The sequence below is a fragment of the Mauremys reevesii genome, linkage group 23, assembly GCF_016161935.1.
Source record: "Mauremys reevesii isolate NIE-2019 linkage group 23, ASM1616193v1, whole genome shotgun sequence".
Classification (NCBI taxonomy): domain Eukaryota; kingdom Metazoa; phylum Chordata; order Testudines; family Geoemydidae; genus Mauremys; species Mauremys reevesii.
Genome location: NC_052645.1, coordinates 9,554,994 through 9,580,787, shown reverse-complemented (window position 1 = coordinate 9,580,787; position 25,794 = coordinate 9,554,994). Strand labels below are relative to the sequence as shown.

The following is a 25,794-nucleotide window of genomic DNA, read 5'->3' as shown; positions in this document are numbered from 1 at the left end:
GGGAGGTCTGGTGGGTGAGTCACCGAAACCTCAGAGCCACAAGCGAGCCCTTCCCTCGCCCAGGTCACTGCGGTTCAGATAGACCAGAGCAGAGCCAGGGCCTTAGCCCCATTGCTGCAGCCGCTGGCCACATGAACTGTCCCCCGGGCAATAAACCCCAGTCCAGTTTTACTGTATCCAGCCTGCTCTGGCCCCCACCACTAACCCCCTCAAATATACCATAAGCACCACTGCAGTACTCTGCCCCCGCCGCGGCAACGGGCCCCCGCCGCTGCAACGGGCCCCACCAAGCACCAGGCCTCAAGCACAAGGCAGAGGCAGACCTAGAACCTGCATTACAGTCACTGTTACGGACCTCCGCCCAGAGCAGGGCCCCCATTGGGCTACGTAATGAGAGGATCCCTGCCCCGAAGAGCTTCCTGTGGGACCAGCCCAGGCAGGTGAAGAGGTGGGACGCTGGACGAAGCATCATTATCCCCATGTTACAGATGAGAAACTGAGGCACTGAGCAGTTAAATGACTTGTGCAAGGCCACCCGGGGAGTCTGTGGCAGAGCCCAGAATTGAGCCCCGGTCCCCGGGCCAGGGCCTCAGCCCCAGACCTGCCTTCGTCATTGGCTGGGGTACAGATCAAACCTAGCGTGGGCTTTTGCCTTTTGCTGCTGCCCCCACTGCCCGGCTGCCCACTCCTCCCTGTGCTCAGCTTCTCCGCCTTGGGCCGCTCACTCCAAACTCCAAAAAAGGGAACTTTTTGCTCTGATAAGACTCCCCGCAGCAGATTAAAGCTTTGCTGTATAAAATAATCCTGTTTCATCAACAAATACCTGGCAACTCTGGGTTTTTCCACTGGGCTGGAGCCAAGGCCTTGGATTCATTTGAGCATCGCTCCGAGGAGCGAGCTGCCCTCCCTCCCTCCATCTCTAGTGACGGACGGACGGACGGACGGCAGAAGACAGAGGGGGATCCACAAGCTGCTAACGCCTCAGCAGGCCCTGCCCAGCTCACCAACTCCCCGCCCTGGACTCTGCCTGTGTCCCACTCCCACGACTCAGGAGGCTAAGAGGGGAAATGCAGCCTCCCCCTCTAGGTCGTCACTTCAGTTCCAGCCCCCACTGGCCATGACTAGTGAGCTGGTAGCCCTTCCTGTCTGAGGGTTCTCACGTGACATGAGCTGGGGGATTCTCAGTCCAGTTTCGTTTCAGCCAGGGGATCGCTTCACACAAACCAGCACCCGAGGTGCTGGCAGAGGCTAGGGCTGCCAGCCTTAATGCACGAAGAGCTGTTCAGACACGGGCTTCAGATGCCTTTGTTCTAGCACCATGAGGCCCCAATCTTCCCTAGGGCCTCTGGATGCTACCACAGGGCAAACAAGTAACGAAACAAGCTCCAGAGCAAAGCAAGATCTTGCTCCCAGTCTTTCAGTTTGCAACTGTCCAGCCATGCCGGCACGCCATCCCCTCCTCTAGTGTTGCCAGCACTTGCAATTGTATCACGGGACTCCCGCTCCCTGGTTGTTTTTCCTTAAAGGCCCAGCTCCTGGAGTCACGTGATTATGTGGGACTCTCAGCTTTCATTTAAATACAATGGTTCTAGCCCTCGTGGTTGCAGAGAAAAGCTGGAAAATGTGACACCCCCCCCAAAGGCTCAGAAGGAAGAAGACAAATGAATAAATAAGACCTCATGATTTTTAAGTCAATCTCAGGATTTCTTGGGGCCTCGATCATGATGCTTGGACGCTCAGAGCTGGCAATGCTCCTGGGCTCCTCCCAACGGGAGCTTTGGGCTAGCTCTCCTCATGACACGCATCCCTCTTGGCCGTTCCTTGCTAGTTATCTGCCTTTGGAGCCGCACACCAGGAAAATAAAAATGATTGTTGCAGAAGCCCCTGCCTCTCTCCCCCCTGCCCCCGTTCAGCTTGTTTTGATTAATCTTTATGGCGTGGAACTGAGATGGTTTCCTGTTGAGATCTCGTTATAGAGCTACCAGCCGCAGGACAGACACCAGCTAAAAAGCCATCAGACGGCAATATCCCTTCAATGCGCTGGATGCAGGGACTGTCAAATATTTATGGGCCGGCTTTAAAATGTAAAGCTATTTCCAGCTGCACTTTGGAGGGGAGTTGAAGCGAGGTGGGGGTGGGGACGGGATGGGCTCCCCCCACTCCTGGCTGGGTACAGCAGGGGGAAGGGAGCCAGGGGTCACAGCCGCTGCAGTGGAATCTGGAGACCCGATGCTGAGCTAAGATCCGTACCTGGGTGCAGCGCAGCAGCTGGGCCAGGTGATACTGGTGAAGAGAGAAAACCAGCCTCCTGTATAACCCCCCCACACACACACAGACATACTAACGAGGATACCTGCCCTCTGATTATTAAGCTGGGTGCAGCCTAAGGTTCCTCCATGCTATCGGTGTCCAAATAGCAATGGCAACAAACCCGGCCCCTACCCAGATCCTGCCCCACCCTACTAGGTAAAGACCTGAGCCGAGTGACCCCCGGGCTCAATCACTGCAATTCATTTGAGGAAGGAAGCTTTACGTCCCTGCAATAGCTTCAGCAGCCCTAAAACTGCCCCTGTAAACGAACGGAGCTCTTTCTCCGACAGGCTGGGAAGGAGGAAAGAGAGCGACTGTGCCGGTTATTGTTATCTTTAAATGCATCACTCAGACACTGTGGGGATGGCGGCGATCCACGCGCATAAACAGATCAAGCGGCATCCCGCCTAGTCTGCTGGAGAGAAAGATCTTGCATGACACAACACGACCTTGGAGAGGGAACCTTGCTGGGCTTCTGACCCTCAGCTTCAGGGCCTGGGGCGGAGGAGGTGTGGTCTGTTAACGAACACAAGACAGGTAGGATGGTCCAGGGTCCAGGACGCTAACCTAGGATGTAGGGGACCTCAGTTCAAGTCTTTGCTCTGTCATAGAGTCCCTGTGTGACCCTGACTTACGTGCCTCAGTGTCCCCCTCAGTAAAGTGGAGATAATGGCCTGCCCCATCTCACAGGGGGGGCGTGAGGCGGCCAGATCTATGGTGATGGAGCCATCTAAGTATCACAGCCAGATAGACCAGGGGGAGGCACCTTGCTCCTTCACGGGAGGTTTTCCAAAGGAGGCTGGATGGTTTAGACACAACAAATCCTGCCTCGTGCCAGAGGGTTAGACCAGGTGACTCTTGCAGTCCCTTCGATCCCTGGGAAAGCAGTTGCCTGCTACAAGACATGGTGTTAGTGACTCAGTGAAGGGGTCATTTTCCTCTGCTTTAGCACTGACCCAGTCCCGCATGGTCAGACTGCCACAGCTGCTGTATTTCAGATGAGAACCCAACCACCGCCCTGATCCCCCGGTGCTAGAGGCGCGTGCGAGCTGTCAGCACGAGGATTTCACTCGGACGCACCCGTTCGGTTGCTCTTTCTCTTGCACTTGGAGCTGGGGACAGAACTGTTCTTCCATTCCAGCCCGGACGTCTGTGGAGCGTCACTGCATCGCTAGCTGATACAAAGGGCACCCTGCCTACATACGCTGTCCTGCCTGCGAGGGCTGCCAAAGCACGCTGGATCTTTGCATGAGAGGCTCTATATAAATGTCAAATTAATTAACAGAGGAAGATCTATGTGTTTCCACAAAAGCGCTCTGTTTTCACTGCCTCTCCCGCCCCAGCTTTCCCTAAAGAGGGGTCAGGGACTCGAGTGCCAGGCTGCGATCTTCAAAGGAAACCAAGGAAATTAAGGCCCCTAATCGAACTAACGTGGGGGTGGGGTTCAGGCAGACAGGGGCAGGAAGGTCTGTAACTACTAGAGAACACTACCCTCCAGATGCAGGTGTAGAACAGTTTATTCCCGAATCCCTACACTCCTCTGCTGCCAGCAGGTAGCTGTGAAACCCACTGGCACAGGACATTGCTCTAGGGGAAGGATGGTATAAGAGATAACAGCCTTCTACTGCTACAAGTAGCAGAGAACTGTGCTGTGTCTGTAAAGACCCCAACCGCGCTAATGACCCATGTCAGGAGTCAGCATAGTTCCACTTGATTACATTTGTTTGTTTGTTTTTTCAATTTTAATGTTTTTTTTTAATTTAGGAAATTCCATTAAAAGAACATTAGAGTTGCAAAGTCACGCACCCAAAAGTTGGAAAATGCCACCTGCGTGCAGCCATCTCATGCATCTGTATTAGGACACGGTCTCTAACTACATGATCACAGAACACTGCTTTTTTGGTGAACAGGACAGAGTGTTCTCTAGGAACGAATCAAGGTTGGGCAGTGAAGGTTGTTGTCTGTACGGCTCCTGCCTCGGGTTTCATGGTTCGGATAAGGGAATACGGGCACGGAGAATTGGATGCTATCCCTGCCTCTGCCACAGAGTTCCCATTTGCTGTTCGGCAAGTCAGTTAAACCATCATCTTCCCCGGAGGCTTGTCAGTTCCTCATTTACTGGGAACCCAGCTTGAGATACGTGACGTCCGATTTGCAGAAGCGCTGAGTATTCACAACTGCAACTGGGAGTTCTGCTCGGAACACATTAAGTGCTATAAAATGCTAAATACTCTGAAAAATCAGGTCTGATGCATCTCAAAATTGGGCACGCAAGGCTAATTAACACTTTTTGCTTTAATCTCTGGGCCTCAATTCCCCATGTGTAGGACGGGTTTAATAAAACCTCCTCACGGAGGTGCTGGGAAGATAAATGCCTTCGTGTTTGTAAAGCGCTGAGATACTGCGATGAAAGCCCCGCAGAAAAGCCCAGGAGGAAATTAATAATTCTGTCTTCAGAGAAGGCTTTGGATAGCGTGCAGGGAACAGTGCATGGGATAAGGAAATACTGAACAGCTGCCCATTCGGTGTCTGCCATCCTGCCAGTGTACTGCGTAAGATGGGGTTGCAAGAAAACAACCGTGTGGTCGTGTAATTTAGGACATGCATACCCACAGAGGGCAGAATTTCCTGGCCTGTGAGTGCTTCACTTTGCAAACTTGATATTCTTTTAGCATAGTTTTTTTGGATGCAATTTTGTATTTAGTAAACACAGAGAGTTCTGAGGCCTTAAAATCCCACCTGTCTTGCAGGAAATAGGGTGTAAATGAGGGGAAATGGGAACTCATTTGTTTTAAATAAGAGTCAGTGCTATTCAGTGGGATCCACCGGACAGGACAGCTGTAGTTTTCCAAGCTGCCGGACCGTATTACATTACAATAGTATCTCTAATATGGGAAAACGAGGAGCTCACATGACACTTCGAAACCACACAGAGGCCCGGGTAGCCTGGTCCAAGGGTCTTAGCTCTGATCCTGCCCCACTGAAATCAATCTGAGCTTTGCCTGTGGTAAGCGAAGGATCAGACTTTCCATCCGTTCCCATATCCCGCCCCCCGTAGCTTGACCAGTCCAATATACAGACACCAGGGAGACAGAGACAAGTTTTTCAGTATCACGTTAGGAGCCAGCTGCCACTCCAACTCACTCCCCGCTCCCCAAAAAACCGCATTTTTACATTGACGTTGGCTAAAATTTTAAAGCCAGATTAAAAGTCTAACGCCCTAAACTAAATGGAGTAGATTTGAAAGAATCAGCGGCCAGATAAACTAAATTACACTTAATCCACATTGTGAGCAGATGCCCCAGGAGCCGAGGGCAGGGGAGAGGGTGGACCCGGATGGATTTAAGAGGGCCCCAGCACTCTTGGTGAGTGACTCAATGAGTCTATTGTGCTTATTTCCACCACGGTCTCCCTTTACTCCCTCTTTCCTTATCAAATAGTTTAGCACCAGGGCAGAGCCATGCTGGATTGACCCCGCTGGGGACTGCACACCCCTTCACGCATAACAGGCACATGATAGAGGGCAGCTGTGCAGCTTTCCCAGCAGTGACTCCTACACATACCTCAGCTCATCTCCACCCTGCAAGGCCCCTCTCCAAGGGACGAGAAGGGGGGTCGCTGATCGCTCTGACCCAGCAGCAAGGGCCAGCAAGGACAGTGTGTTTGTGGCGTGGAATCTCATCCCACTAGGACTTGGGCTGAGGCTTGGTATTGATCGTGTGGTTTAGATTTATGTTGTGTGCAGTCACTGGATGAGTGCCGCGGATTGTGGGGCCCGAGGCTCCTACAGCGCTCGCCGACACGCAGGGCAGGTGTGGGGAAGAGAGCCCCGTCGCCCTGCTCTCTGCGCGTGTCGGGAGGAAATGTAACCGCCCATGGAAAGGTCAGCGGCCGAGGATCCTAGCTGCACTGACGTGGCATTTGGAAGAGGCAAATCCCTGAGTTCGGCGTACACAGCAAACCCCAACTGCTGAACAAGTTCCACTTCCCTGAGCAAGCAAATGACATCGTAATAACCCAGGCGTCCTGCTAGACAAGAAACCTGATTGCAATTCCCAGAGCCCCTGGGGTGTTTCCTGGAGCAGTCCAGAGCTGCAGGGGAAGCAGAGAAACCCTCTCCCAAAGCCCCAGTAGGGCCATCCCCTTAGTACTACACTAGCCACGGGGCACCAAAGGAACCTTGCTCAAAACCTGGCTGGCTTTGGGTGACCCCTTCTGGGGAACTGTCCCAAGCGACGGCCCTGACATGACTTCCCTCCACTTGCCACACAAAAGGGCAGCAGGCAGCAACAGTTCCTTCTTAGTAGATGGATCATTCTTATTGCCCAGCAAGGAGCCATGCAGATGCCGACGGACGGCCCTCTGCCCGGTCCAAGAGAAACCCTACGGACCTTCCCGCAACTCTCCACATCAGCAACGGACGAGCTCATTCCTACAAAGCTCACAACATGAAGGGAGGCCTGTGCTCTGGGTTTCTCTCTTCCTGGAGCCTGCATGCACGCACGCACGCACACACACACCAGCGTCTCAAATAGCCCTGTCTGGACTGCATCCAAGATGAATTTGAAACGATTGAAAGGGAGACCCATTTTCCGCTGCCTTTCTCCCCCTCGCTGCGGAGCCAAGCCCCAGTCTGTCTCTGCTAGCCAGTCCCTCCGCCCTGGTTTCGCAGGATTGCGGTGGACTCTGGGTATAGAACCTGTTATTGCTCCAACTTACCCAAAAAAAGTTAAGGGTGAAGCAGGTCAAGGTGACCCCTCAGGATGGGAAAAGGCAGCTGCAGTGGACAATACAGCCAGGCCACCTTGAGCAAGACTGCCCAAGAGCACCAGAAAGGAGGGGTCCGCATTCATCTCTCTCAATTAATGCGCTTTCCAGCAGCATCAGCACTGCCCCAGTAACAGTCCCGTCTCCGCGGATTTCGTGTGCACAGCTTGGGCCAGACAGACCTGCTCCCGCTCCCAGCTGGCTCCTGGGGCGTCAAGAGGGGGCATCAGGCAATGCACAGAGGGTCACCAAATTCCTGTCGTCACCTGGAGGCACCAAAGAACCTGTAGCAAGCACCAGCCGCTTGGAGAGACCCATCGTCAGCAGCACGTGGCCAAGGCCAAGCCAGCTGAGGGGCTGAGCTGGGAGGTCAGGCTCTGGGATGAGAAGACCCAGTGACCAGCGCATTCCATGCCTAGAGACAAGTTGCTGAGCAGCCCTGCAGGTCTCGTCATGGGAGAACCCGCCCGTCCTGGAGAGGATGCCGGGAGCCGGCAGTTGTGTTCAGGAGTCACCATTTGCACGCGCTGAAGTAGGCCCAACAGGCAAAGCCGGCGCTGAGACGGACACTGTGGAGAGCTTATAGGAGGCAGGGTAGGATGGGCTGGGGGGAGTTTGAGGGAGTTCAGCCGGCAGCTACTGCCCCTGCGCTCCCAGGCCTTCCCTGGTATATTGCCTCTCTGGGAATCACGCCGGCACTCTCGCTCTCTCTGCGTTTGTCTCTCTCCCTCAGTCTAAAGCCAAACTCTAACGGATACATGTAAGCAAACAGCTGAGACCTGTGGAAAGGTTACCGCTAATCTCTGCTCTTAGTAATTAAAGTGACAAGTTGATAGTTAAGCCCCTGTCTGGGCCAGTCTGCAATGGGTGCCAGACGGTGCAAAGGGAGAAATCCCAGCTGGGGGCCATGGGAAGGGGACCGGGTGAGGGTCTCCAGCCTGCCTCCCATCGCCTCTTACGCTGGGGTGAACCCAGAGCAGAATCAAGAGAACTGTCACCCAGCAAGAGCAGTGCCAGGCCCAGGGGGTTGATTCCTGGCATTTTAGGGCAGATCCCATTTTAGTAACATAACGTACACACAGCCGCCCCCCCACCCCTACCCCCCAACCAGCCAACTTGGCCTCACCGCCAGCGATAGGCGTAGTCGGCAGATTTGGTGCAAATATATACCAGGATCCCAAAGGAGTGCAGGGCACTCGTCTACCTCAGAAGCTACTCTGGCGAGGGTCTTTGGACCAAGATCCACCAAATCAAGCCCCTCTCTGATCTGCAGGCGCGTTAAGGTCAGCGTAAGGGCAGGGCCTTCGTCTCGGTGGCCTTGCCCACAGAGCTGGGGCTAATGCTTTACATTTCAGTAGGGCCTGGAGGGCTCCAGCCAAGGTGGTGCTAAGCGTTGTAGAAACCCAGTAAGAGTCCCTGCCCCCCAAGCTTACAGACGAAATAAAGGGTGGGGGAGGGGGTGGAGGCAAGGAGCAGGGAAGTGATTGGCCCAAGGTCACAGTCAGAACCCAACTCATCCGGTTTCCAACCCACCGGCCCACACAGGTAGTACGGTCCATGAGAGTCAATCTGGATTACAATCTGGATTGCATCTTTCAAACCCAATCCTGATCTGAGACCTGTCAAGCAGGAGTGACTCCGTAGCAGACAATGCAGCTACACCAGTGTAAAACCAGTCCAAGAGGAGAACTAGGCCCAACGTCTATTACATCTCACACACAGCCCTTAGGCTATTACAGGGATACCCTTGGATGGGGCTGGGGTGACTTTCATTCCAAGCTCCTCTTCCCAGGTGCTTATAACTTTCTGGGGAAAGCCAAAGAGATCTTTGGGAGGCCAGAATTTCTCATTCTCAGTGCAAAGATTTGTCTTTGGGGTGAGGTTTGCTAAAATGCTGGAATTGTCCAAGTGTGAAGGAGAAGGGGGTGGGTCTTGGCTCTAAGTCTACCGAGATCTACATAAAAATATTACTGCCTCTTAAATAATACATCTTCCCATGGGCCATCCCCGGCCTGCTCCTTCTGCTTCCTCGCAGCCATGCACAGAACAACATGTATAATTCAAGGCTCCTTAAAAAGCATCCAGCCCAGATCTCAAGCCAGGCTGAGCCCTGCAGCTCCCAGCTCCTTGAGTTTGGAAAGGCTCATGTGGGTCACCCTAGGCCTCTGCCACCAGTAGCTTTGCCAGGGGACCTCAGGGACATCCTCCTCCTTAGCCCATGATAGAACAGGGCAGAGGGACTGGGGAATCTGTGCATTAAAAACGGAAACTCTCTGTCTCCCCTGGAAGCAAGGAAGGGGGCAGCTCCCTTGGGCAGACTGGCCCAGCCTGGGTTATTCTAACAAGGGGGTGGAGGAGGATTTACCTTGCCTGCCCGATGGTAAGAGTGTCCTCTTCAAACCTCTAAGGAAGGAGATTCCACCACCTCCCTAGGGAGCCCATTCCAGTGCTTCACCACCCTCCTAGTGAAATAGTGTTTCCTACTATCCAACCTAAACCTCCCCCACTGCCTCCCCCAATCCTTTGCTGGGAGACTGGAGGGCTCAGGGCACCAGGAATGGCTGGGCTGAACCCAGACCCACTTTGTAGTGGCTCCAAAATGGTTGGTTGGTGGCCTCTGTCCAGTGCCTGGGGGCCATCTGTTGGCAGGACCCGGACGCTTTCTTGGCAACCTGAGCAAAAAGGTGAAGGTTTGAAGAAGCCGTGGAAGTGCCCTGGCTCCCAGCGGGGGTTCCTGCATGTCAGGGCTCAAGCAGAGTCCCAGGGCTACGTGCGCTCCAGTTACACCTCGTCAGCCTCTTTTAAAGAGGCGGCAAAACCTTGACTGAGCGGATTCTGCTCAGTGGCCGAAATCCACAGTCACTTTAAATACAAGCAAAGATGCGGTTACAGGTACGGCGGGGCCTGGCTAATCTGCCGGCTTCAGATTACAAAAATCCTACAAGACAGGCAAGCACGAAACTCTGCCAGGTTCTGGGTCAGGGAACAGCAGAGCCCAAGTGGCGCAATGGCTGAGCGAGAGCTGCTGGCAGACGGGGTCGGGAGCCCTGAATCCCAGTCTAATTCCTTTCCCACTCGTCCCCCACATTCCCTTGCCGCCGTCAGCCACCTACACTCTCTGCCCCGCACCTCAGCGTCTCTACCCAACCTCACACCAGCTGGCACACGGCTCGCGGAACAGCAGAGAGGGCAAAGACTGAGCGGGTCAAGGAGGTGGAAATCTCTCCTCCCGCCCTGTCCCATCCTGGGATCGAGTCAGGGCACCATGGTGGGGTGACAGAACCATGCCCTGAGGCTGCCCCTCCTGCACCTGCTTGGCGGCTAACCAGAGAGCTTCGGTTCCTGGAACGGCAACTCTCAGCAGCGCTAGGTCTGCTTTAATACAGGCTGTATTTCCCACGCACGAAACCCAGCGCCATGCAACGCACCCGAGGCACAGGCGAGCCCGCGCGCGCGCACAAAATCACCTCCCTGCTCACGGAAGCCAGCGTGTTTCCCCGGCATCCAGTTCTGCTGAAGTGCTCACCCGGCGCTGCCCTCTCTTGCAAGGCCCGGCAAGCTCTATGCCGGGACGCTGCTCCTTACCGCTGTCCCCGCTCCCCGCACAAGTCGGACGCCAGGAGTGGGCAGGGAGGGGAGAAAAGGCTCCGAATCCCCAGCTCTGCACTGGAGTCGGCAAACCACAGCTCCTGGGTCCTGAGGAACGAAGGAGGAGGCCTGCGAATTGGGCCTCCTTGGTTCTGGGAGGGGCCTCTAGAGCAGAGGTGGGTAAACTACAGCCCGCGGGACCGTCCTGCCCGGCCCTTGAGCTCCCGGCTCCTCCCCCGCTGTCCCCCCTCTCCCCCGCAGCTGCGCGGGCCGCGCTCTGGGCAGCGGGATTGCGCGCTCCTTCCGAGCAGCACGGCGGCGTGTCTGGCTCAGGCCAGGCGGCGCGGCTGCCAGACATGCTGCTCTGAGTGGCATGGTAAGGGGGCCAGGGCTGGGGACGGGGGGATTGGATAAGGGGTGGGGAGTCCCGGGTGGCAGTCAAGGGACAGGGAGCAGGGGGCGGTTGGATGGGGCGGAGGTTCTGGGTTGGTTGGGGGGCAGGGAATGGGGGGGTTGGATAGGCATGGGGTCCCGCGGGGCCTGTCAGGAGGCAGGGGTGTGGATAGGGGTCGGGTGACTGGGAGCAGGGGGTTTGGATAGCGGGTGGAGTCCCAGGGGGCGGTTAGGGGCGGGGGTCCCAGTAGCGGGGAGTTAGGGGACAAGGAGCAGGGGGGTTGGATGAGTCAGAGGTTCTGAGGGGTGGTCAGGGGACTGGGGGGTTAGATAAGTGTGGGAGTCCCGGGGGGCTGTCAAGGGGTGGGGGTGTGGATAGAGGTCAGAGCAGTCAGGGGACTGGGAGCAGGGGGGTTGGATGGGTCAGGGGTTCTGAGGGGGGCAGTCAGGGGGCAGGAAGTAGGAGGGAGGATAGCCTGGCACCCTCCCCGTTTGGGTGGCACAGCCTTCCCTACCCAGCCCTCCATACCATTTTGCAACCCTAACGTGGCCCTCGGGCCAAAAAGTTTGCCCACCTCTGGTCTAGAGGTTAGAGCAGGGAGGGAGACTCCTGGGCTCCATTTCAGCCCTGACCTGCTGCAAGACCAGAAATCAGCCCCCTGCTCCCTACCCAAGGGCAGATGCCTTTGCACTGGCTCCGAAATGATGGGGATTCCCAGCTTCAAATCAAACCCCCACCATCAACAAGCTATTTATAATGCAACACCGACAGGGCCTGGAAAGAACGGAAAGGCACGAAACGTTATACAAACACCTCCCCGATCGAGACAAAAATATGAAACTCCCCATTTCACTGCAGCTCCTTCAGTAACAGCCAGGACAGCCTGTGTCTGGCCACTGGCCAGAAGCAGCAGACAACCTCAGGGGCAGATTTCTCAGACGAATTTCCAGGTTCACAACTGATTTTGTTTTGGCTGTAGATATTTGCACCGGAGGGAGAGTCAGAGCCCAGTCTTGAGAGAACTCAGGGAAGGCAACGGGACTCTCCGAGGCTGCATCTGGAAGGGGAATCGTGTCAACTAAGCCTTGCTCTGGGCAGGGAAAACGAAGAGAAAAGTCTAGAAGCGCCGTTCATTGTGCCCCACATGAAATGTCATCACTAGACAGAACACTCAGTCGCTCACACAGCCCCTTCCACATCAGGATCTCACAGCCCTTTACAGGGGAAGAGTTATTCCCATGTTACACATGGGGAAACTGAGGCCACAAGGTGACATGGCAAGTGAGGGGGGGAGTTAGGAACAGAGCCCAGGAATCCGAACACTTAATTCCCCCCTGTTCAACCCGTTAGGCTGCACTCTCTCCCAGAGCACCACACGGCGTACAGAACTGCCAACTCCCAGCCCTGTGCAATGCTCCGTCCCAAGCCCAGGGCACGGATGGGGTCTCCCACTATTCATTAATAGCGGAGTTTACAGACATCATAAATAATAGTGATGGCACTTGACATACTGCAGTGCCTTCCGTTCCGCACTTTGCAGGCCATGGCCAAACTTCTGTTCCCCAATGTGCCAGTGCAACTCCTCTGCGGTCAGGGAGGCTGGTCTTTGTGAGAGCAGAAATTTATCCTGTAGGTCCCTGGTCACCAACTGGTCGATCCTGGAGACTCTCCCAGTCGATCATAATAGGAAACTGTGGATAATGGGAGCTGCAGGGTGCGGTGCCTGCAGAGAGGGGCAGCATGTGGAGCCATGTGCCTGCCCCCCCAGGAGCCACAGGGGAACATTGGCCCCTTCCGGGAGCCGCACGGGGCTGGGGCACGCAGGGAGCCTTCCTTAGCCCCTCTGCGCTGCCAACTGGGAGCCTACACCCCAACCCCTAGCCCCCTCCCGGAGCCAGCACCCCATACTCCTTCCTGCACCCTAACCCCCTGCCCCAGCCCTAAACCCTCCCAGAGCCAGCACCCCAGAGCCCCTCCTGCACCCTAACCCCCTGACCCAGCCCTGAGCCCCCTCCCGGAGCCAGCACCCCATAGCCCTTCCTGCACCCTAACCCCCTGACCCAGCCCTGATCCCTCCCAGAGCCAGCACCCCATACCCCTTCCTGCACCCCAACCCCCTGCCCCAGCCCTGACCCCTCCCAGAGCCAGCACCCCATACCCCCTCCTGCACCCCCATCCTCTGCCCCAGCCCAGAGCCCCCTCCTGCACCCCAACCCCCTGCCCCAGCCCTGAGCCCTCCCAGAGCCAGCACCCCATAGCCCCTCCTGCACCCCAATCCTCTGCCCCAGCCCTGACACCCCACCCAGAGCCAGCACCCCATAGCCCCACCTGCACCCAAACCCCTGCCCCAGCCCTGACCCCTCCCAGAGCCAGCACCCCATACCCCCTCCTGCACCCCAATCCTCTGCCCCAGCCCAGAGCCCCCTCCTGCACCCAAACTCCTTCCCAGAGCTTGCACCCGCACCCCCTCCTGCACCCCAACCCCCTGCCCCAGGCTGGTGAAAGTGAGTGAGGGTGGGGAACAGCGAGCGACGGAGAGAGGGGAGGATGGAGTGAGCCGGATGGGGCCTTGGGGATGGGACGGGGTAGATGCTGGGTTGCACTTAAACTCAAAAAAGTGATCCTGTGCGTAAAAAGGTTGGGTAGACCACTGCTGTAAGTGTATAAATCCCTTCACGCATCACAAAAATGCAGCCCTCTCTGGGATGGAACACAGCGGCTGTTTACCAGCACACAGTAACATTACGTAATGGGTATTTTCAGGAGAGGGAAGTGAAGAATAAAATGTTTCCATTTTAAAGTGCAGGGGAAATTTCAGCAAAGAGAATGTAATTACTCATATTGGAATGTGGCCCATGGCTGGGAAGGCTGCCAGGGAAGATTTAATGCCTGAAAGTGGTCAGGACCTTGGTTTGAGATCTCACATAATCATTTAAAATTCCCTCGGAGATTTATCATCAGTGAAGCCAGAGCAGGGACTCAGGTAGTTAAAGGATATTTCATCTACCCACCATGCAGGATCCAGGCAAAGGGCTGGTGGAGGAGCGAAATTAACAAAATCCAAAGCATCATTTTTCATGATGGACTGCAGCGGTGATGGTATCCCTACAAAGGTTCTCATGCTACATTGCAGCTTTCAGTGCAGGAACAACAAGGGGCTTGTTACACCCCGTTTTGTCTCCCGGCATCCGACAGGTGACGATGCTGCAATTCTATAGCTGGAAGCAGGGGGCTTCAGGCAAACTTACACTGAAATAACTGAGGGGGGTGTAATTCACACTGTACGGGGAGACACATTTCTAGAGCTGGGGGAGAAACAGTTTTGCTGACCTGGGAACATTTGTGTGATTTCAATCGTTTTTCCCGGTCCGCAAGGGGAAAAAGCAGAGAACTGTCTACATTTCTTGTGATAAAATAAAGCAGAGAGAGACACACACACACACAGAACTCCCCACCCCAAATAGCACCATTTGGGCACTTGCCTAGAATCATAGAATATCAGGATTGGAAGGGACCTCAGGACGTCATCTAGTCCAACCCCCTAGGATGTGGGAGATCCAACTTCTAGTTCCTGCACTACCTGATTCAGAAAAAGGACTTAAACTTGGGTCTCCCACACCCCAAGCAAGTACCTTAACCACTGGGCTCTTGGCTATCTGGGGTCTCTCTGTCTTCCTAAATTCCAACCCGGAGCAGAGACACCTTCCCGTCGCGGTATTTACATCCTGGTGCATACCCGCTGTACTACGTCAGTACAGAAGTGTCCCGCTTTGATACGGCTCCGTTTGTTACCCGGCGTAGACCAGCCCCTGGATGGCTCTGGGGATGGGAGGGTGCAGAGACTTTCGCCTCTAGGATACTAGTTCAAATCATCACCTCCATGAAAGGAGGCAGGTTGTTCTCAGCCTCATGCCTCCATCACAAGAACCATCATCACAGTCGGCATTAACTGGCCTCCTTGCTGACACTCTGAGAGGCCGAGTAGCGAACAAGCCCCGGCGGCTGAACATCCCCCATCCTTCCAGAGCTGACCCCTCCATGCGCCGGAAGGGAAGCCAGCCCGACTGTGGTTCCTGGATAAAGAAGGGACTTCGGTCTCCACCCTTCCCTGGCACTAAAACCCAGACATGGGCAGAGACATCTCCAGGTTTAAGGCTGAGCCTGTCTTGTCCTTCTCCAGAGTCACCCCCCAAATGCTGCTCACCCATCCACGCAGCAAACCCCACAAATTCACACCCTGGTACAAGACACCTTCTCGAGTGCCTGGAGGCAAAGCCTGGCTTTGCATGTTTAAAGGGAAAACGCTGCCAGTTAAGATATTCTATACGGTTCCTCGCCAAGGGGCCAAAGCTTTTGATCATTCACCAGGGCATCCTCCAGGAAAGCTTGGAAGGACACCAGGTTCCATCGACAGACACACACCCAGCAGGCAACATTAAACCATCCTCTCTGAAGAACCAAACTGAAATAACCCAACAGCTCCCTTAGCCGGAATGGGAAACAGCGGGAAACCACATTCAGCTCTGGTGAAGACGGGGAGCCGAGCTAGGAGGAATTTGCTTTGCTTTAGACGGAGGCTTCTCCCTGGCAATGTGCACAAGACAGAGGACGCGGCGAGAAGGGAGCCATGGAGGCGAGGATGCTGAGCTGCTGGGCGACGCATCCTAGCCGACTCTCCTTTCACACAAGAGGCTATTGGTTCCACGCACTCCCCCCACCAGCTCTCGCGGCCACCAGTAATGGCCCCAGAGCAGGGCTTAATTAAACTCCCTTCTGCAGAGTCAACATGCTGGAGTTGAAACCTATTAAGGAGATAACCATTTTCACTGGATATGGCCCGAGGGAGCAAACTGGTGGCAGCACCAACCGGGGGGAGCCATGCTGCCGAGCGGTGACCTTTCCAGTTCAATTTACGGAAGGCCCATCTGACAAGCACCGGTAATCGTTACAGCCAACCTCTGGAGTAAGGAGGCTACAGCAGACTGGGACTCCGGAGCTAGGGGCAAAGGCTGGGAAGAGACGGACACACCTCCCCTGTGTGGATTCGGGAGCATTCACTTCCCCTCCCCCTGCCTAGGGGGAACGGAGCTGGCTGCATTCCAATCACGCAGGCCAGCCCTTTGCGGAGCGTCCCTTTCTTGGTAGGATTTATTTAGCACTGGGGAGGATTTCGCGAGAACGGCATTGCTCTAACGGAATGGCCAGTGCTCTCAGCTTGGCAACTGAACCAGCCCAGGAGCGGGAGAGAGATTCTGATTTTCATTTCGTAAGGGCTGGCTAATGTCATCTTTATTATTATTTGCATCACAGGAGCACACAGAGGCCTCAAGTGGGATCAGGGCCCCGTTGTGCCAGGCGTTGTACAGACCCATAGAGAGAGAGAGGCCCTGCCCCAAAGATCTTACAATCCCAACAGATACAGCACACAAAGCAGGGGAGGGAAAACCGAGACGGGAAGTTATTTGTCCACGGCACAAAGTCAATGAGACTTAAGCACCTTCCCTGAATTGGGGCCAGAGAGAGAACTTGGCCATCGTGCCACAGAGATCAAAGAAAAAACAACCCATCCCCTAGGAGATTCCTGAATGTTTATCCAACACCGCTACAAACACTGTTATTGCAAGGACATTTCCCCCTGCTTCTCCCATGCTGCCTCTACTAAGTGGGGGCAGGGACACTGGTATCTAGCTACCATGGTTCATAGGGCATTAAAAATACATAAATAAGCACTTTGTAACCCAGCCACTCCCCTCCATACATCGAGCTTCCGAAATTCTCTGTTTAAGCTGGATGAGTTTAGTGCTTATGAGAGTGAAGAGTCGATAGCACAGACTGGAGCGAAAGGAACAATCCAGCCAAGGGCTCCCCACGCAGAGCAAGCAGTGCCCGGCGCGCCCGCATCCTGCCTCGGCACCGCCCGCCTCCCTCTACCCATCTGCTCACCCGCAAACCTCTCTGTGAAACACAAGGAAACGGTTTTAAAAAGCAAAAGAAGGGCAGGGCCTGAGTTCAGCTGGGAGACTCTCACTGCATTCATTCTCCATCACTGCTGGACCACAGAGCCCGATAACCCTGCCCACCAGGGGCCGTTGGCGCATTACAAGGAGCTGCTGGGGGGTCCCGGTTCTCTGCAGCCCGGGTATTATTTCACTTGATCTTTAATGACCATTTTGGGGAGGGAACTCCGGGAAAGCCCCTTAGAGAAGACGCCAGCATCTCTGCAGCAAGGCGAGCGTGGAGATCCCTGGCTGGGCGTAAATGCCAACAGACACTCGCAGCTGGACAGCAACAGCCCCCGGCCCTACCGGAGCCGGATGGCAGTGCTGACCAGGAGGCAACCTGTCTCCCAGCCCCCGGAGCGCAGCATCTCAGGAGGAGCCTGCCTGTGTCCTGCCTGATTTGTCATAGTCAGATCCCTGCTGCACACACGCACACAGCCCCAAGCCACGCGGTGGCCGCTGACCGGGCGATAGTCCCGCCTGGCTAAGAACACCCGAGCTCTCCCAACCTCCTCGCCTGTTAAACCCCGTCACTGCCACACCTCTGCATCCCAGCGCTCAGCTCTTCCCCTCATGGACTGCCCTTCCCCCTGGGAGCTATGGGGAGAGAGACCAGGCCAGCCACGCCAGCGGCTGGAGCCCTCTGTTCCCAGGCAGCACCACAGCAAGTTTCACCCACACACCCTTCCAGCAACGGGCCCCGTCCCTGCCCACCCCAATGTGCCAGGCTCCACGACCCATTCGGCACTTGTCCTGTCTGCAAGCGACAGCAGCCCTCAGGGCAGGGGGCCACATTCCCAGCCGCAGGCTGGAGATACAATCTGCCGAGGCAACAGAACGCGACACTGGGCGGGTGGATTGGAGCTGGTGCCCTAGAGGGGACTGTAGGCCTATGTCTCCGCCGCAGTCCCCTCTCCCAGCCAAGCCCCCTTGGTGGCTAAGGCACTAGCCAAGGACCTGGGCTCAATTTCCTGCAGTGCCACAAACTTCCTCTGTAACCTTGGGCAAGTCACTTAGCCTCTCGGGCCCAGAACCTCAAAGGTATTTAGGCGCCTAACTCCCACTGAAAATCCTTAGCTCCCCATCTGTGCAATGAGGATCACAGCGTTTTCATACCTCCCAGGGTGCTGTGAGGATAAATGCTGGTGAAAAGCACTATAGAGGAGCCAGGTATGATTATCTTGGAGTTCGTGCTACAGGCTGGGCTTTCACTGCAGAGTTCAGGGTTGTTAATGGAAACAAAGCACCGCATCAGGGACCAGTCCGCAGCCCCCAGCGGTGAGAAACGCTCGCGCCTTGCAGTAACGCGCTTGGCAACCTCAACACGCGTTATCAGACCCATTTCACAGACAGGAAAACTGAGCCAGGTCAGCAGCAAACACAGGACCAGACTCGCATCTCTCTCCTTGGGTCTCACCGGATACTGGGGTGAGCCAGACCCCACTTGCTGCAGTGCTCATTACTAGAGTACAGGCTCCGTGTTACAAAACACGTCCCTCGGATTCAATACTCATTTGTATTGTTGCCAAGCCTAGACACTCTCCCCCCTATACACAATGGCCGGGATTTTCATAAGCGACCGATTCTGGGTGTTCAACCTGAAGCCTCTGAAATGAGCCTGATTTTCCTGAGGGCGGGTGCTCAGTCTCTCTGACTATCCTGCCCCTTTGAGATGTCTCAAGCTGGGCACCCAGAAACAATCACTCTGTATGCTCTTGGCCACGTCTGTGTATATAATCCAGGGAGCAGACTCAGCCGCTGGAGCCACGCAGCCCTGCAGGTGCCCCTCTGACAGAGGTAGCGAAGAACAGGACACAAATCACCTTCCCTTTTCCTGTCCAAAGAGCAAGTGCAGGGTGGGCATCAGTGTCCGGGGCGGTATTCCAAGAAACAAGGTAGGATTCAAAACCCTCCTGTGCATATATAATAAACTCTGTATATGTGTGTTCATGTACCACTGCCCTCTACTGGCTGAAACCAGAACTGCTCAACTGTGCACCATAGGCCCCATACTGCTAACAGCTAGTGGTGATTCTCCTTTAACTCAAGAGCAGAGCCCTTACATGCTTTTGAGGTGGATCCAGGTTCCACCCCAGCTAATGCCTTCAAGTTCCAAGTGCCCATGGCCTGCAACGTAGCAACAATTCAGTCCTAAGTGGCCACTAATTTGATACGTTGAGACGGACGGGAGGTGCCTGCAGCAGGAACATCCGCCTCCTGTGGAGTTCTTGCACCTTCCTCTGCAGTATGTTGGAAACAGACCCTGGGCTGGATGGACCATGGCTTTGACTGAGAATCGCAATTTCTATGACAGCAGTCCAAGTTTGGGATACGTGAGAATTTGGAGCCTGCTTAAAACAACCGAGTATTTCCAACCTAACACCCCCTGCCCCGGGAGGGAGATGGCCCCATCTGACCCAGACTGACTTCCGGGGTTCTGCAGGACAGAGAACTGGGCATCCCGGGGAAGCAGCACCCGGTGGGAAAGAGTTGGACCCCTAAACACATTCCTTTGGGGGACTACCGCCCAGGGCTGCCAGGCAGCTGTGCACACATTACGCCTCTGCTAACAAGCACAGAATCCTGGCAGAGGCTCTCCCCCATTTCTGCACTAAGCTGAGTCTGCCAAGGGACACCCCTCCCGGCACAGCCCTCTAGCAGCAAGGGGCTTCCCAGCTACATTGACTCATTCTAGGTAATTTAAAAGCACAGCAGGAAAAGTGGCGAGTTTATGACAGCACACTCCCCTGCCCACCTACTGGGAGCATCCCCGTCCCCCCATTCCTCTCAGTCACAGCTGCCCCAGTACCACCCAGCCCTCATCTCGTCCGCTGTCTTCGCTCTACCCCAGGCCTCCCCCCAGCACAGCTGCCGCTAGCCTTCTCCCCTGCAGACAGATGGACAGACACACACGCCACCCGGATCTTGGCTTGTCGGCCCAGATGCTGCATTTGGCATCTTCTCACCTGGGCAAGAATGCGGTGCCCATTCTCCTTTAGCTCTCTAGCAGGGCATCAGCAACCCTCTACCAAGAGCCAGCAATAGGCCACGGCCCTGGGGGACAGAAGGGGGAAACTGAGGCGCAGGGCAATGATGGTAAATCAGAGCCCCCAGGGGTGCAGCTGGTCGTCCTATGGAACTTCACACTGCCCTGGATGGCATGGGAGGGGTGTTCGGATGCCTGTGGATACATCCCGGGGCTCCTCTCATCACCCCAATGCAGTGGTGCAAGAAATCCCAGAAACGCCCACATTCCCAGCCCAGGGAGTGAGCCTGGCGAACTGCCTGGGAACAGAAGCATCGCACCTGACACGCCCCCCTCTGCTCCCAGCGCCGCTTGGCACCGGCCGGACGCCTGGGGAGAGCGCGAGCGCGGCCAGGGATGGATTAGCCGCCGCAGCTATTTTCACACGGGGAGTAAATGCTGATAAGCCCAACGTGAGCACTCAAGTCACAGCCAGGCAGGGCGGGAGGGGGAACCGTCCCTCCTTGCTACACAGTCCCCAGGGGAGGGAGGGTCGGTCATTCCCATCGGCACCGGCCATAGCGCAAGTAAGAGCTCCAGATTGGCTAAAAAAAGCCAGGGACGCCTCATAAACCCTCCCACCTGTCACAGGTGTGAATGATCCCCCAGCTCCTGCCCACTCCAGGCTGCTGGATCCTTTGCCCCACCTCACACACGGATTAACGGACACCTCACACCCTGTCCCTTCTGGACCCCATTCCCACCCCTGCGTGGGTTTCGCCGCAGCCCTCTTGCTGCAGCCCCCAGCCCCTGTACTGCCTCCCATGCAGGCTAGCGTGGTGAGACCCCGGGAGTTCAGGGGTCAGTGTTTATGCCGGGGAGAGGACCTGGGCATGGGGTGGGCGTGCCAGGCTCTGGGGTTCATCTCGGGAGGGAAGACGACACAAAGGCTCTGGCAGGCTGAGCCTGATGATAGACGCATGCGCTGCGGGTCCCCTCCCATTTGGAGAGGGAGCTCCCTCGCCTGGAGCTTTGCATTAGAGACCCCTTTGCTGTGCCCCACCCTGGCACCGCCCAGAACCCATCCGTGGTGCCACTGCTCACAGCAGCCCCCTCCCAGCCAGCCCTGCTCCGGTGCCAAGGAGGGGCTGGGTTGGGGAGGGCTGCAGGGGGACCTGTTTGTAACCCCCAGAGAAGGCTCCAAGGAGGACGTCCCACCCAAACACCCGGACAGGCCCGATCTTTGCTCCCTGCCTACACGAGTCGTTCCAAAGTCCGGAGCAGCGAGTGGCAGGCGTTTGGAAGCCAGTACACTGCTGCTTTGTTGGGCAGCCCCCCACTGCCACCGGCCCCCCCATGGAGCAAACCCGGAATGGCTGCGCTCTGACATTCCTTACCACGCTCCCAGCGCATGCAAACAATAGATGCAAACAGACGCTCACATGCTAGCTGGGGGATCCGGCAGGAACATGCTGTGCTGGAACGGGGGATGCACCTGGCCTGGAGCTCGGGGGCTCCCCAAATCTGTCTCAGAGCCAGCGAGATGCTGGCCCATCCCAACCCTGTGTCACAACAGGGTGACGACATTTGGATTCAATGCAACGCTGCTGATTCAAGACAGCACATCCCACCCCAACCTCCTCAGTGACACGAGAGCTTCGAATCTCACCAGACAGCCCAGAGCGGCAACCTTGATTCAGTCCCCTCGGGGAGCCGGAGATGGGGGAGCCCAGAGCCCATAACAGAGACCATTCCTGACAGGCAAAGAGGACTGACTGGCTCCAGGCAACAGACGGCAAATAATCTCTTACTGAACTGGAATTTAAGGGAGAAGAGAAACTCCCCCCAATTAACCATTTCCCTGCCAGCACCATCAACCTGAAGGGTTTATTAATACCCCATTAACACATTTGCTAACTTGCATTAACATCCTTTCTTGCATTTACTGTAATTAGGCCTGAAAGGTTCCGATTTTAATTGGTTGATGTCAGCAAATGGCCATTTTGTCCTTCCACTCAAAGCCCAAACAGGAGAAATCGGGCACTGAAATTTACAGGTAGGAGGGAAAAGGGAAATATCACTGGAAGGTGAAGAGCGGGTGTGTAGTCAGCCGTCTCTTCCATGCCTGTGAAATCCAGGCCAGGATTTAGGGAGCCCCCTAAGCACTTCTGTGCTTAACAAGGTGCAGTCTCTGGACTGTAGCTAACAGGAATCAGTGCATCCATACACGTGGTTGTGCCCAGGCTGCACCTGTGAATCAAGAGCCATGCTTGGGGGGCACATGTCCCACGGCTCCCAGCTCTGCTCCAAATAGGGGTGCAATCTGGACAACTACACCCAGCCCTCTGGGGACCGCAGGGCGGAGTGAGAGGAGAGGTCAGACTCCCACTGTCCCATGATTCCCTGGGAGCTATCCCATAATTCCCTCACCATCCAAAAAAAAAATCTACCAATTTCCCAGCATGCTCACTCAGGTGAGCTGCTTCCATAGCGACTGGCTGGTTCCTGCTCTCCTCTGGCACGGACGGATCCACCCTGCAGCAGGGATCTGCCCCAGCAGGGATGGCAGAGGGGAGGCTGCAGAGAGTGGGTGAGGAGGGTCAGCATATCCAGCAGGGAGACAGCACCCACTGCTTGGGTGCTTGGGTCCATGGCGGCAGCACACGTGCTCAAGCGGCACTTTGGACCAGGCTCACAAGCACCGAATGGTGCCACTCGATTGTGCTAGTCAGCCTGGGAGCCAGAGGGGACCACAGGGTCTGTCTGTGCCCAGCAGCCTCCAGAAAGCATCCCCCATAACAGCCAAGCCCTGTCTCTCCTCAGCCACAAGAGACGCTCCAAGCTCTCGCAGAGAGGTCAGAATTCTGACACGCCTTAAGGTGGGTCACCAGAGGGGTGTGAAACAGGTTTTGTTTAAGAGCTACCATCAAACATGGTGCAACCACGGTGCGGTCTCCTGCTGGTGACGAGCTTTCTGTGGATTAAACAACATGTAAGAAGTTGGAGCTAAACATCACTAACCGTCAAAAGTCAGAGAGGGCGTGTGGGGGAGCTCCTGCGATACTGGAAGGCAGAGCTGAGCCAGGGAGGGGAAAGGTTGTGAGATCTTTTATAACCAGGCTCTGACTGTGCTGACAAAATCCACTCTGAGATGGCCAAGAATCACCTACCGCTTGGTCCTGCTGTCAAATGCAAGCACCCAAACATGGTTCAGCTGAGTGCTGAGCCCACATCTGAGCCGGCTCTTTCCATCACCCACACACAGAAGTAGTCAGGACTCCAGGAGCGAAACTAACGTTTTAGCCAGTGTGTAAACAGTGAAATAATAAAGCTGTTCGTTTAACCAAGTCTGCCACAGATCAATAGCAAAATGTGCTGGTCAACTTAATAGATTATCGATACTCAGCATAAGAATCTGCCTGTCTTTACCGCTCTTAGGGTGGAGTATTTATAGCCCAGGTTGGTTCATACAAATAGATCGTGCCCCTTATTGCATATTCACTATCAGGCGCACTGGCCTCATTAGGGGGAAAACTTGCATCTGTCTCTTTTGAGAAACAAAATCATTGCTAGAAACTCTGTTGAAATCCACACAGGCACTGGGAAAATACCACACAAAGGGGCCATATTTAACAACTGCCAGGGGTGGAGATGAGGAGTGGCAGTCTCTGCTAGTCGGGATCATTCATTCCAAGTAGCCCTAGTTCTGTGACTCCCACAGTCTCCCCCAGTGCCCCTATTTGCCAGCGTTTGCAATGATCGGAGGAATGAATGAGCACGAAGCTTTGCCTGCCAACCTCCGACCCATTAAAAGAATCTGTTACTGCACAAGAGACTCTCCATGGAGATAGCGAAAGGTGGCTCTTGTTTGACCGACAGGGTCGTTTATGGGCAAGAAGCCTGTCCCTGTGACTTGCCTCCATGCAGAGGGAGAGGGAAACGCCAGCCTGTGGCTTCCCTGGAGCTCGCTGGTGCCAGGCTATCTGCGAAGCGCGGGTTGGGTTGGGTTTGACACCCACACCTGGCCTGTGGCTTTCAGGCAGCAGGAGGCCCAGGGTGTGGCAATAATCACTTTGACCCATGGGGGGAGGAGAACTCAACCTGCAGCAGGAGTGTCCTTCGGGTAACTAAAGCAGCACCCAGGGGCCGTGCTCTCCGCACCCCTAGCGCCCACATCCTGCCCCTAAAACCCGCCCCGCTGCCCCCTGCCCCACAGACTCCACCTGCTGCTCCGGCGAGCCCGCCCCCAAGCGCCTGCACCGCCCGCGGGAGCACCCCTGGGAGCCGGAGCCGGCTGCGGCGCACACGGGAACCCGGGAACCGGCTCTCGCGGGGGCTGCGCCGCAGCTCGCCCGGGCGCGTTGATCTGCGGAGTCTCGCTGCCCCCCGCGCGTGGAAATCTGGGCCGCGGGGCGAGGCGGGGCCAGTGCCCGGGACAGAGCAGATCCCGGCGCCTGCATCCCCGCAGCAGCTCCGTGAGGAGCCACCCGGTGCGTGCTGCAAAACCAGCAACTTTCTCCGGGGACGGGGCGGGGGCGGGGGCAGCACCAGGCTCTTCCCCCTCCCCCGCAGGGTTATTTTTAACCCCTGCTTCCCTGTGACCTTCCAATGGCCCCGCATACATCAGCCCCCCCTCAGCGCCTCCACCAAACCCGCGTGCGGGACGAGCCAAGGCAGCCCCCCCCCCACCCCGGGGCTTCGCAGCTCCCTGGCAGACACGCCGGTGCTGCTCCCCTGGGTGGGGGGATGCACCCGCCAGCGAAGCCACTTGTTCCTGGCAATGCAGCCCGGCCCGGCCGCAGCCCCTGGGGGTCCGGGGGGGGGGCACCGCAGCAGGAGACCAACCAAGGCACAAACATTCACCATCAACGTCCCAGCGCGGCCCTGGCACCTGGGGGGGCGGGACCCATTTCTTGTCAGGCAACAATCGCACCCGCAGCAGCGGGGGGGGGGGGACCATGATGATCCCCTAGCGGGGCGGGGGCCGGGGGGCAGGGAAGTGCCGGCGGGGTGGGTGGGGCCCCCTCAGGCGGGGGAGGGCTCGATCCCCCCGGGGCTGGGGGAGGGGATAGGAAGCCCCCCACACACACACACGCCCCCCGTCGCCCGGGACCAGGTGTCACTCACCAGCGCGGCGTGGCCGAGCAGCAGCAGCAGCGGCAGGAGCTGCCCGAGCGCCCGGGGCCCCGGCGCCAGCCAAGTCATCTTCATGCCGGGAGGGGCGGGGGGGGGCGAGTTTCCTTTGTTCCCGATGCGACCAGGCAGCTGCCGAGCCCGGGCCGGCGGCGGGAGCTGGGCGGCGGCGGCGGGGCGAAGCCCGGACTCGCTCCCGGCTGCTGGGGCTGCGATCGCCGAGTCCAGCCGGGCTGCGCGTCTCCTTCCTGCCTGCCGGCCCCCGGCTTTGCCTGCGAGCATCAGAGGCGTCCCCCGGCAGGAAGCGTGCGCTCCTGATCCGCCTCCATCCCTCCCTGCGCGGAGGGGAGGGGAGGGGAGAGCCGGGGCGGATGGAGGGGTTGCAATGCCCCCTACCGTAGGCTTCCCCTCGGCCCGGGCTCCTCTCCCCCGGCCGGGCCCCGGGTGGCGAGGCTGGGGCAGGGAGCGGGGCGGGGTTCGTGTCTACACGCCGCCACCGCTTCTTTCTAGGGGGTTCGAAGAGAAGCAGCAACCTGAGTCCCCTGGCGCCGGATGGGAACAGCTCATGGCTCCAGGTTGGGGATACAAGATGGGCACAAAGTGGTAGAATCCAACACACACACAATTCATCACCCACA

General features: G+C 56.5%; 1 protein-coding gene across 2 annotated transcripts in view; it reads right to left on the bottom strand.

Moving 5' to 3' along the window:
* SDC3 (syndecan 3) overlaps positions 1-25,521 on the bottom strand; it is a 186,497-nt gene extending 160,976 nt beyond the window's left edge. The window contains exon 1 of one of the 2 annotated variants that reach the window (XM_039511547.1): positions 25,151-25,521. In XM_039511547.1, the coding sequence (XP_039367481.1) occupies positions 25,151-25,438 (288 nt within the window). In that variant the 5' untranslated portion in view covers positions 25,439-25,521. Of the gene's footprint in view, positions 1-823; positions 890-25,150 lie in introns of those variants that run through there. The other variant, XM_039511548.1, reaches the window with a different exon arrangement.
* Positions 25,522-25,794: the final 273 nt, after the last annotated feature.